This window comes from Toxotes jaculatrix, chromosome 4 (assembly GCF_017976425.1).
Source record: "Toxotes jaculatrix isolate fToxJac2 chromosome 4, fToxJac2.pri, whole genome shotgun sequence".
Lineage (NCBI taxonomy): Eukaryota > Metazoa > Chordata > Actinopteri > Toxotidae > Toxotes > Toxotes jaculatrix.
This window is the reverse complement of record NC_054397.1, coordinates 20,090,069-20,103,029: the sequence shown is the minus strand read 5'-3', so window position 1 is coordinate 20,103,029 and position 12,961 is coordinate 20,090,069. Positions and strand designations below refer to the sequence as shown.

General features: G+C 40.9%; 3 protein-coding genes across 3 annotated transcripts; 2 read left to right on the top strand and 1 right to left on the bottom strand.

The window, feature by feature from the left end:
• Positions 1-658: 658 nt before the first annotated feature.
• On the top strand, positions 659-2,033 carry si:dkey-27j5.5 (GTP-binding protein Rhes). Its single transcript, XM_041036456.1, has 2 exons — positions 659-1,265; positions 1,447-2,033. Exons 1-2 carry the CDS (start codon positions 671-673, stop codon positions 1,989-1,991), a joined length of 1,140 nt encoding a protein of 379 aa, XP_040892390.1. The 5' UTR covers positions 659-670; the 3' UTR covers positions 1,992-2,033.
• A 4,330-nt stretch (positions 2,034-6,363) lies between these two features.
• On the top strand, positions 6,364-8,965 carry LOC121180614 (GTPase IMAP family member 4-like). The gene is made up of 3 exons (XM_041036188.1): positions 6,364-6,475; positions 6,677-6,748; positions 7,589-8,965. Exons 1-3 carry the CDS (start codon positions 6,466-6,468, stop codon positions 8,518-8,520), a joined length of 1,014 nt encoding a protein of 337 aa, XP_040892122.1. The 5' UTR covers positions 6,364-6,465; the 3' UTR covers positions 8,521-8,965.
• Positions 8,966-10,947: 1,982 nt separating this feature from the next.
• LOC121180742 (GTPase IMAP family member 7-like) lies at positions 10,948-12,372 on the bottom strand. Its single transcript, XM_041036368.1, has 3 exons — positions 12,230-12,372; positions 11,415-12,106; positions 10,948-11,336 (listed from the first exon to the last, which is right to left on the bottom strand). Exons 1-3 carry the CDS (start codon positions 12,249-12,251, stop codon positions 11,286-11,288), a joined length of 765 nt encoding a protein of 254 aa, XP_040892302.1. The 5' UTR covers positions 12,252-12,372; the 3' UTR covers positions 10,948-11,285.
• Between the last annotated feature and the right edge of the window lie 589 nt (positions 12,373-12,961).

Here is a 12,961-nt window from a genome sequence, read left to right as displayed (position 1 = left end):
TGGAGCATCGAAGGACCCTCTTGTCTTTTCTTTTTCTTTTCATATTAATCAATAAAAAAATACAGAAAAAAACAAAAAATTGAAAAAAGTGAATTGAATAATAATAAAAACAGGTCTGATGTGAGCATATAGGGTACTGTAGGTAATAAAAAGAAAAGGAACAAGTAAAAAGTATGAAGAATAAAATGAATATATTTAAAGAATATATAAATACCAAAACAAAAAATATATAATGAACAAAATAGAGCAGAAATAATCTTTCTTGTCTTTTAGTCCCTTCTTTCTTTTAAGGCTATGCAAATACCATGAGAAGAAGAAGAAGAAGAAGAAGAAGAAGATATAACCTATTGCAATCAGTGTGGACATTTCAGGTTATCAAGGGGCTTCAGAAACGTAACTAGGGCAACTCATGTAAGCAGAGCAAAACGTGTTCAGTTGTAAATCCTACGTTAAGTTTCCTCAAAACACCGTGTTCTCCTCTAGGACACAACAACCTCTTCTGTCAATCACAGTGACGCGGATGAACCACGCGGTTGTGGATAGCCTATATAAAGGCAACTGACATCAGCCTCCGCGCTAAAGACAAGCTTGAGCAGGGCTTTAAAACGCCAGATCATCGATTCTGCCCACTGTATTGCGCGCAACCACAGACCAAACCCATCTTAAAACGATGGAAATGGGCAGCCTCTCCGCCGGAGCACAGACCACGCAAATCCCTGTGCCGCACCAACTCAGCCACTCCACCATAGATGCGTCCCAGTTTCATGGTAATATGGACGGTCAGAGCGCCGGGTCCTCCAAAGTTCTGCAACACCTGAGTTCATCGGGGATTAAAGCGGGTTTGGGGATACTCAAAGTGGCCACGTCTCAGTGGAAACAGGAAAAGAAGACGCGCTCAGGGGCAGCCGTGAGGCAGCTGTCCACTACCAACATCAGCCATCCCTGCAAGAGATCCCCACTGGATCATCTGGCTGCGCTGGTTCTTCATGGTCAAAGCCGGCACCGTCAGATTGGCCAAGACACCCTTTGCTCCACCAAGCCGCAGAACCGTAAGCGCATCGTGGTTCTTGGTGCGCCACGGGTCGGCAAGACCTCCATCCTGAGAAGATACCTTCGGGACGGATTTGTGGAGGAGTACAACCCCACCTCCGAGGATTTCCTCAGGAAACTGTTTCGTATCCGGGGGGAGACCTACCAAATTGACATCCTGGACGCGTCCAGGGAAAGGGATTTCCCAGCCAAGCGGCGGCTGTCTATCCTCACTGGTAAGTATTGTCTCAGTCATAATCTCTGTCCTGCGAAACTTAAATTTGCTTGTCAGTGTTTAATTTGTTCAAGGAAGAATCACTGTAGGTGCATGCGTAAATGACGCACAATGCATAGACACAAATAAAAGGAAAATAGAGGAAACTAACTGTTTTTTTTTCCATTGTCATATTTTTGCAGGAGACATTTTTCTTCTAGTGTTCAGTCTTGATGACCGGAGCTCATTCGAAGAGGTGTGCGCCCTGCGAACGGAGATTCTGACTGCTAAATCCAAACTCACCAGATCCTCTGTGCCAGAGCAGTGCGCACAGCCGCAGGTTCCCTTGTTGGTCTGCGCCAACAAGGTGGATCTCCTGGAGTCCGAGAGAGAAATATCAAAGGCAGAGGTGCTCCAAGCCCTCGGTGATGGCTGTGCCTATTTTGAGACGTCTGCAAAGGACAGCACTAATCTAGAGAAACTCTTCGAGACTTTGGCAAAGCGAGGCGGACTTCCGACTGAGACTGGTCCGTCTCAGCACCGCAAAGTCTCCCTTCGTTCGTACCAGGCGACACGGACTGGCCGTGTGACGGGAAGGGGGAGCCAGGCGCCAGTGCGCGATGATCCCTGTGGCGCCCTGTACCCACTTGCTCGCCGACCGAGTTTTAGCACTGATCTCCGGCAAGTCATTGGGCCACGCCCGACAAGAAAGCCCTGTAAAGCTCTGGAGAAATGTCAGATTCAATGAGAAACAAAGAGACTATGAGACGAACGAATAAAGCACTGATATTCCCTGCGTTTTTGTTGTGTAATTACAGGCATTTGAGATGATGTTTTCGAAATAAAACATTTTAATAATACAGTGATTTGCTTATTAATACAGGCCCTATCTATCTATCTATCTATCTATCTATCTATCTATCTATCTATCTATCTATCTATCTATCTATCTATCTATCTATCCATCCATCCATCCATCCACCCACAGTGGGGTCCAAAAGTCTGAGACCACTTTTCCATTTAAGTGAGTAGGAAAGAGGTCTCAGTAACCCCACTTTATGTATTATGAGTGTGTGTGTTTTTGTGCTACCCATCCACACAAAGTGAAGGGCAGCGTGGGAGGGTGTTGAGTCAAGAATTTGATTATTAGATGATTGAATGACTATTGCATAACCTATATTCAGAAACTCTGTCTCTCGCCCACACTTTTTTTTCTCTTCCTGTTTCTGTGTGTGTGTGTGTGTGCTATGCTGGAGTCGTGATTGCCAGGAGTCCCACACATCCTAAACAACAAGATTAAAGCTGAGGTTTCCAGTTGGCATACACCTTCCCATCCTACACTCCTCTATAAATGACTTCTCAGATTGGCCTGTCACTCATCAACTACGATTTCACACCAGTTATTTAGCTTTCATGTCTATGATGAATGTCAGCTCATTCTTGATATTCTGAAGCTGACAAACTCTCTGTACATCTCAATTCCCAAGGTGAAGCAGGGTAACAGCAGAGACATAAACTCCCTTCACCAAACTGTGAATTATTGTGTAACAAATAAAAGTTACAAAGTTTTATTACATACTAATGTATGGTTTAATAGCGCGACGTGTTTACAACACTTCTGTTTTGCACTCATTATCTCTTTGTAGTTGTGAATAAATGTGTATTGCTCCTAATGCTGCTAATACTGTAGATGCCTTCCATGGGCTCTGCTTCTGAGTTTACAGTTGCACAGCTGATAACACACAACTCATGCATGACATTTCCAACAGACCTCACATGGTCCCTACTTGCAAGCAGTGTTTGTTTTTCCTGTATGCTTCTCATGTGCAATGATAAACGGATCAACAACCGCCCCCAGCCCCCTCCCAAACATTGTCAGCTAAAAATAATGATAACCTCTTATTTGTGTGTGAAAACTGATAATCACACCATGTCAGATCCCATGTGTAGTTTTCTCAAACAAAGCAAACATGTAAGTAGTTTCTTTACACACAGAGCTCTAATTGGGTACCATTATAAAGATGGGTGATTTGGACGTGTGAGTCATGATGCCTGAAAGCCTCAGAGCAATGTCTGTGTCAAGGTCAGACAGAGGTTCAGAGAGATTTGGGGACCACATACAAAATGTGTTTTTTGAGTAAAAAGTACTGCTAATAATACATTTGGGAACAGTCAGGCTGATGTCTGCTAAAACTGAATATTCAATGGACAGATAAAATGTATAATGACCTGAAGTCACATGATCTTTTCTTCTATTGTGTCACACTGGGGATGAGCAGTGAAAGGCGTTCTCCATAATGGCTGCTCCTGAATCTTCGAACATCCATTCATCTGGCTCAATCAAAACACAGCTTGTAAAGCTCACTCATCATATGTTCTAACAACAACATGTGTTTCCAGCTCTCGTTTCATCAATGTGTGTTACCCCTCTTTCTTATAACTCACAGAAAAGTTACTGTTTCTGTGCCTGTGAAGCTTTCTGCTCTCCTTCTACACACAGGCTGCAGTTCACCGTGATAGTGTGTGCAGGTTTACTGCTCTAAATTCTTTGTATTTTTTAAAACAATGGGTCTTTGATTTCAGACAGAGGTAGACAAATGCTTGCGTCTCCTAGCAGACGTAAATTTTTGTCAAGCTTGACAAAAACTAGCAGATTGTATCAGGTACAATCTAATTACGCTTATGTTAGCTCCATGACAGATTTCTGTCTGTGTGGTGAGGCAGTCCCAACGTCCCCTTTCTCTGTGATGTTGCGTGCTGGGAAGTTCACATTGCAGGAAACTGCTGCCATCTCCACCCCCGTGTGGCCCTGGGGACTATTTTACACGTGCAGTGGCACTTTTTCTTTGTTATAGCAATCACTGCACCTACAAAGATACACACACACATGTACAGCCAAACACTTGAGTGAAAAGATGCTCCAGCCTCTGTTTGCACGTGAGGAGGATTCACATATACTGCTATTGTTCTGTCTGTCTGTCTGTCTGTTTCTCTGACACACACATACAGATACATGCACACAAATAACAACAGGCTTGCTTCTTAGCATGGTCTACTAAAACGTGATGCTGTACTCCACTCAGCCTTTCCCTTCACTGGGTGAAGCGAAGTAGCACAACGTGAAGCAGGTTTTTTTTGTTTCTTTGCACCCCACCTATGGACCAAGCTTCCTGAACACCTTGAAGTCTGCTAATTTAAACCAGTAGTTTTTATTGTCTTTCAAATGCAATTTTAATGTCTTCTTAATGCCTTATTTTTGATATAATTCTATGCTGCTGTAATGGTGTTATGTAAATAAACTTGTCACTGAAAGCTATTCTGCTATCAGGTAGCACACAATTATAACCCCCCCAGTTCAACAAACTAGATGCATTGTTTTTGCATTTTGTTATTTTCATGTTTTCAACGCTTGGTGTTGCACACACAAAGCCATGCACAGAAATTTGTAGGATTCAACTCAACATAGAGGAGAAATTGTTTTATTGATTCATAGGCCATTTGAGTTGGTCTAAGACTGGAGTTTGGAGGGTCTGAGTTTGCAGGTCTGGATTCATATTTGATTTTTACCAACAGTTCTAACTTTCTGTTCAATTTTTATAAGAGTAAAACAATCAATACATCTTTGTTCTAATTGAATTTCTTCCCATTTCACTGATGTTTTAAGGTGTTTTTAGAAGCGTACATTGGTTTTTTGAGACCTTGGACCAGGTCTGGAGCTCATGTTGTTGAGATAAAATATGTATATGAACTTTTTGTCACCTGCTCTAATATGACTACTGATGTCCTGTAATCAAATAGGGTCAGAACATCCACTAATGTTGTCATCACATCATCTCATGACTGTCTGTGACTTCAGACTTGGGTTAGAAATATTAGTATGTCCACACCCAGTGTATGGAGAGCCATGCTTGTCAACAGTCCAATCAGCCACTATTTCACAGCGGCTGGGCTGAGATCATGTCATGGAGATAAGGATGTATGGAGGCTGGCGGCTTGTCACGCAATTAGATGACAGAGAGAGGAAATGATAACCATGGATAAGCACACATAACAAGCACAGACAGACACACACACACCTTACACACACTTAAGGTGCCACATCTGTATGACTTGTTTCTCATATTAATTGGTCTCTGTTTTTTGCCAAAATTCTTGTACAGTTTTGTTTTTTAAGGAAATTAAATTTAACTTAAAGATTAAGCTTACAGCATCTCTGTTATTAGACAGCTGGGACAGCTGGGTGTGTTCTCATTATTGGGCTGTCTTCACCTGCCTACATAGAGCTTTGATATGATACTTTGCTTTATCATTGGACCAAACAATTTCAATTTTTATTCATTATTTATTTTAATTGCAATGTTTTTAATTGAAATCTGATTTGATAACCTGACAATATTTGATTTGTTTTTAAAACTTGAATTTTTCATTTTAAAATCTTAATGTTTTTTTAACACACACACACACACACACACACACACACACACACGCACACACACACGCACGCACACACACACACACACACACAATCATCCACCAGAGGGTGCTGGTCATCTTATGCTCAACTGTAAAGTGTATCACACTGCGATGTTAATTTTTATACCTGTGTGGAGGTTGAATGTGGTCACTGAATGATTATTATTTACGCTTATTTACTGTGCGTTAGTCTGCTGAACAGTTTGACACCTCACACATTTATATGAAAGGACAACCAGCAGTGCGACACTTACTTCATTTAGTGAATGGAACTGAAATAGAGTGCTTTCAGTCCAGTGCAAATGGATGTCAGAATGCCTTGTTTTTAATGGGAGGAGACATCAACAATGGAAGGATGTGATGCACTCTAGAGATGTTCTTGTTTCCTCCCTTTTAAACAGCCAAGTGTGCATGGTTATAGTAAGATGACCTCATTTTTTTTTCACTCAAAAATCTTGAATTCTGTTCTTGTGTTTTGGTAACACTTTATAAGACATACCAGCCACACATACACAAATCTGTAAAGCATATTTACAGAGCTGTGGACAGTCCCTCTGGGGATGCACATTTCAGATGTAAGCTAAAGACAATACAAGGAAATAGGAAGCCCCCTGTGCACAAACCAGGTTCCAGAAGTTTCCCACCAAACTAACGTGAACGTTCAGCCACAGAGCTTGTCTAAGTTCACAACCACAGCCTGGAACAGCACATTTGGCCACCTGGGAGCTGGAAAGGATAGATTCAAAGTAATGGCTGAAGGTAAGACAATCGATCTGAGCTTACGTAGAAAAATAATGCCATTTATCCTTTTTATTGTTAAAATGTTACGTGTACTGTGATACTGTGACACTGGAAAGAGCACAAGAGGGAAACAGAAAAAAAATGTAGACCTTGAAAATAATGTCAGTAACTAATAATCTATTTTCTTTTGTGTCTCAATGGTATAATTTCATGTCATAGCAATACCACTGCGAGAAAAGAAGCAGAAAACTCTACCTCGGTCTGATGGGTGTGGTCTCAGTAACTTTGACGGTATGCTCATTCATTGTCTCTCATGAAATCTCATTAGTTAGACATACATATATCTGTGTGCCACTTTCTAGTTAGGAACACTTTATTAAGCCTTCATAGATAAAGCTAATGGGTTTAATAATGTAATGTAAATAAACGTTTTTACTGATATATCTTTTACAATGTTTTCTGGTGTGCAGGGGAGTTTTAAAGTTGCAGTACCGCAGTTAGCCACCTGGGGTGTATTGGCAGTAATCAGCTTCATTCACTCAGAGTTTGCAGAATGGGAAGAACAAGAAAAACACCCATTACTCTGACTGAGGAGTGTTCATGCAAAGTGGCTTATTTTTTTATTTTGCATACTTGTGGCTTTTTGTTGCAAAGTGAAACCAGATCAAAACAAACACTGTATAGCTTCTACAAAATGAGCTGAGTCAATTATACTAGTGTTAATACTGGACACTGTAATTGCTAACAGCAAATCAGATTTGCAGACATTTTGACAACAGTTTATTGAAATATCTGTTCTGTGGGTGTCAAAAATTCACAGTAGCTCAGACTACAAGTCAGTGGCTGATGTGAACGATGTTTCCTGCTTGACTGCCTACAGTTAAGTTTTGATATAATTATATAACCTTTGCTAGCTTGCAGTATTCTTTTTTCTGGTAACGCTGTACATTGCTGTATAGCATTACTAGTGGTCAAAAACTCCTTAGGGTACCTTTAAAGAGATAGTTAAAAAATAAATATTGTAGAGCTACACCAGCTAAAAGGGGTTTTCACAACCTACTGACCCAATTACCAAACATGACAAAAAAAATTTAATTTTGTATGACATTAATTTTGCTTCTGCTGTCACAGCTCTGGATTTGTCTGGAGGCCTAAGGATAGTCCTGGTGGGCAAGACTGGATCAGGGAAGAGTGCAACAGGAAACACCATCCTTGGGAGAGTTGCCTTCAAAGAGGACCCGAGCCCTGTGTCTGTGACCAAACACTGTGAGACACAAAGCGGGGAAGTGGATGGGACTATGGTCCAGGTGATTGACACTCCAGGTCTGTTTGATACAGGTATCACAGAGGAAGAATTAAAAACCAGAATAGAGGAATGCGTCAAGATGTCGGTGCCTGGGCCTCACGCCTTCCTACTGGTGATCAGGCTTGGGGTGAGGTTCACGGAGGAGGAAAGAAATGCTGTGAAGTGGATCCAGGATAACTTTGGAGATGATGCCTCCATGTACACTATAATGCTGTTTACGTGTAAAGATCAGGCTAAAGCTGACAATGCTCTGAAGGAGTGCAAGGAGCTACGGAGACTCTCGATTACATTTGGACGGAGATACCATGCTTTCAACAACAACGACGCAGACGACCGCGTACAGGTCACAGAGCTAATCACCATGATCAAGGACATGGTAGTGGATAATGGGGGGAAACACTACACCAATGAGATGTATGAAAAAGCCCAGAGGAAGCTGAGAGAGGAGGAGGAGCGGAAGAAACAAGAGGAGGAAGAGAAGAAAGAGCAGGAGAGGAAAATGTGGGATGCAGAGAGGGAGAAGCAAGAGAAAGAGAGAATAAAGGAGAAAAGAGTTAAAAGGAGGAATATACACGTGGCTTCGGCTGCTGCTGTTGTGTTGGTGCTGGCTGGGGTGATTATAGCAGTGGGAGCTAACACCACTGTGGCTCTGGCTCTAGGAGCTCCTGTGCTCATCCTGGGAATTTTGTGTGGTTTAGCTGCCATTTGCATATGGAAGGGCACAAGGTGCAAAGCTAAATCAACTATTCCAGTATAACTTTGTGGAAGCTCGTAACAAGGACGTGTTTATCCGGCTGCAGTATGTGATACGGAATATACAGTTGAAGTATTTAAAATACAGTTTTAGTATTACACACATTATGATTTACTGTTAATCAAGCTAATCGGTGAATAAAACTGTTTTGGTCTTTTCTGCATTCTGCTGCCAAAAAGTATTGATGCAACACTGCAGTAGCAGAACAATGTGAATTTAATGCTGACAGTAAACAAACGGTATGAAACGTAATACTTGTTTTCTTTTCACTTATTGATTATTTGAAGCTTATATATGAAACCCACATCTTGCGTTGACCAGATATTTTGTGGCTCATGATAAACAGTCCTAATAAATAATGTTAGAACATATTCACAAAACACAAAAAAAAAAACATTTTTGCACAGTTTATACTTTCAGAACGTTTGTGATTATTTCTAAAATAAAGTTTCCGTACAGAGCAATTACTGTTCATTATTTAAACTGCAATGTAATGTTTGCCTCTCTTTCTTATTAATAACATAATGAGTTCACTTCCCTACAGGAAATGAGAGACAATGGTAAACATCCGCTGACATTTCAGTGAGGAAACATTCTTAACAGAGGACCCCCTCACACCACGACCATTACATCACTGCCAGCACATACCAAGTACAACAAACCTGACCAGCTCAAGGCCTTAAAAAGGTAAACTACAGGGCAGTCTGTGTCAGCCTCATATTGGTTTAGCTTAACAAAACATCCTGAGGCCAAATCCTATTTCTTAGTTATTCTTAGTAGGTAACAGATTTTCAGTTTTCTCATGTTCATAAAAATAATCCAGATTTACATCCCTGAGGCTGCTGAATTTAACAGGCATTTACAGTAAATGCATGAGCCGCAGTGTAACTATCAAATACATCTCAGTGTTCAAGTGATGTGGATTTTCAGACAAGGCTGTAGACCCAGCTGAGGGCCAGTTGAAGCTGAGTCCGAGTCCGGCTGAGTCTCCACACATTACTCTTTTACTCTTCATTCTCTAAGTCTTTTTCTTCCCAAAAACTTCTGAGTGTTCAACTCTTCTTTTTAAAAGAAAACACAAAGAGGCACATCTTAATCACTGGAGCCCAGAGAAGTTGAATCCATAGAGCTTTATTCTTCAATACAGAAGTCAAAAACCCGAGCTGTTCTGCAGAAAACGACTGAAAACATATCATCTGTACATCATTTTATATTGTGAATTGTAGGTGTGTTACAGACCAAGGGTGAGAGGCTGACCATGCCCCTTTTTCCCATATTTGTTTTTGGGATGATCCTATTCGTGTCCAAAATGTGGTGGCAAATGGCCTTTTTTCCTCCCAAATGAACACAGGAGGAAGACACACACACATTGCACAAAATTTGACACCACACAAGGTTCAGCTTTAATCTCCTTGTAAAATACATGACTAAAATAAAACACACACATAAACTATATAAATGGGTAAGTTATTTTCAGTTAGAAAAAACAGGAAATAAAACTGAATAAATACGACATAAATGCATAGTACTTGTTAAAGTGCAATAAAGTATTTAATACAAGGCAAAGACTTGAGGAGTGCACTGAGTCAAAGCACAAGTCAAAGCTTTCCAAGAGTTACCTGAGAAGACAAATAAACAGTAAAGTACGTGTTATTTTTCTTAATATGATCTGGACCTTTCACTTTGTCAGGACTGAACAAGAACTGAACCCAAAAGCACAACTCCAACGTGTAAGATCAAAAAATAAAGTCTTTATTTAACGAAGTAGCAAATAATAATCACCCAATGGGGAAAAAACGCAAGGAAACAAAATATCAAGGAAGAACATAAAATCACTCTTACGAGGAAAAAACAACAAACTCAAACCAAAGGCAAGGCAACAAGGCAAAAATCAGAATGATCAAAGTACAAAAGAACACAAAAATCTGACATGAAGATAAATGACGAGAAATAGACTCTGGTTCACTTGACGAAAGACAAGATGAACTGGCACAGAACAAAGGGAGACACAGACAATACATAGACACAGGGTAATGGGAAACAGGTGGAAACAATCAGGGCGGGGAAAACAGACAGGCGGGAAACATGAAGGAAGGGCAAGAAACCTGAAACAAGAGAAGATTTGAAGAATATCAAAATAAAAGCGGAAGCCACAAGACAACACAGACACAAGACAAAAACAGAACTAAACATTATTTACGGACTCTGACACACTTGACACTGAGGGGCAATAACTGTGTTTTTCAGCTTACCCTGTACCATATACAGCACCACCTACAGTGGTTCTTTCAGTGCCAGCTAATGAATACACCCTGACTGGGTTTTTCTCAAACAAGCAACAGTGGCAGCTTTTGTTGTAATTCTTACTTTCATAAATAGGATTTTGGTATTAACATCAAACAACACGTTTTGAAGTTGTTGTCACATTGTTTTAATTCAGTCTTACAAAGCAAACAGAAATTTACAGAAATGTTCTCCATACAAATTGACATTCAGGATAAGTGTACAGCATCAATATTTATAAAGCTTTGTAATGTTCATTGTCATGTTTATTTATCATTCAAAGCCGACCTGCTGGGGCTAATATGTATTGAATGCAAATGCAAATGTGTTGAATGCAAATGCAATGAAACAATGCAACTAAATGTTGAATGCAGAAAATGCAGAAAGATGCAGAAAAATAAAAAAGGCAAATATGAATTTGCTCTCAGTGGCAATAAATGTAATGACTTCAGACATTTGCTGAAAGGGTCCTGGCTTGACATGACTTAGGTGTCTTTTATTTTAGGTTTGAGCCACCCTCCGATTACTTTAGCAGCCCCTGCACCTGCCAACATTAATAATGGCCGTACCTTAGCAGCACCAGCCGCAGGGACAGCTGTGCCCAGTGCTACCACAGCCAAAGAATTACTTATAGTGTTCACAGTGTCTCCACACTTCCTCCACCATTCCGCAGTTTCCCTCTTTTTTTGTACCTCTCCGTATATGCTGCTGGTGTAATGATTCCCATTCAACTGCACTATCCTGTCAATGTTTTCAAAGAGGTCAGCCACCTGTGAGCGATTGTCTTTGCATGTGTTGTCAAACACAATGTACCCAGCTCTACAATCCCTGATGATCTCCTTGAGTCCAGGACTTTGGGCTAAATAGTCCTCAACTGGCCTGTCCTTGAGCATGTCACCCCTAGTGAAAAGCACCATTATGTAATTGGAGGCTTCCTCACCAAAGATGTCCTTTATCCATTTTATGGCATTCTTCTCCTCGTCTGTGAACCGTGCATCCAGTCTTATCACTAACAGGAATATATGGGGTCCTGGGAGAGACAGAGCAATACAGTTCTCTATTTCACCTTTCAACTGGAGCTCTGTCATGGATGTGTCAAAGACCCCAGGGGTGTCGATGACACTCACAGTTCTTCGATCAAAGTGTCCTGTTGCTTTTTTGCTGTGAGTTGTCACGGATGTCAGAGAGATGTCCTTTGTCTCAAACTCTTTTCGTCCCAGGATGGTGTTCCCTGTTGCGCTCTTTCCTGATCCAGTCTTCCCCAGCAGGACAATCCTCAGGTTGCTGACAGCTGGATAGCTGGAGTCTGTGGACATTAAGACCATGAAGTTAGTGAAAGAGTTCATTTGAATTCTTGGTTTTTTGGTCAGCTCACAGAACGAGCATAAAAAGCCTGCATATAGACCTACACAAAAGTAAAGACACTCACCTTCAGTTGACGTTAAACCCATTTTGTTGTAGAGAAAAAATACCAGAACAAAACCTGTCTGAGTTTCTTTTAACCTTCAAGATCACAGTACATCCGTACTTAGTGCTAGTTATTGCTTCCCCTCTTTCTCTCTCACTTCACCACAGTGGTTTTCAGGAAAATGAAGGCTTGGGTGGAGACCTCTCACATGTTAAAGCAGGTGACACCCTAATCTGGGCTTTAGCACACACTCTCAGATTTGATTTGGCATCATAACTCATTTGCATCGATTTTCTGAAACCAGAGATCTAGTAAACAATGAGCTGAGCAAGCAGGGGACACAAGTCACATATTAGTACTGTGGTAACAAATGCTCGATAACAAAAACATGGGATAAGATGTCAAGCTTGAGCCAGAAAAGCTCTATTGTTTTGGTATGTTTCTAAAGGCAAAGGAGCAGGTTTGTTTAACTGTGCTTGAGGAGTTTGTGAGTAACTGAAGGAGAAGATGTGGTGGGAGAAGAAGGAGTAAGTCATAAACATGTGACCCAAATCATTAATAAATGATTAATTGCACAACATTGCTGACCACCTGAAGGGGAGACATGTCAGAGACTTGTCAACCTGCATGGCAGCAATCAAAGCCGAATACATTTTAGTTCCAAACTCTGCCAGTTTCAGAAATGTAAGCCATCAGTCTGGCTAATCCATCAACATGGTAGCAATCAACAATGTCTGAAACAAAGTGTCCTTG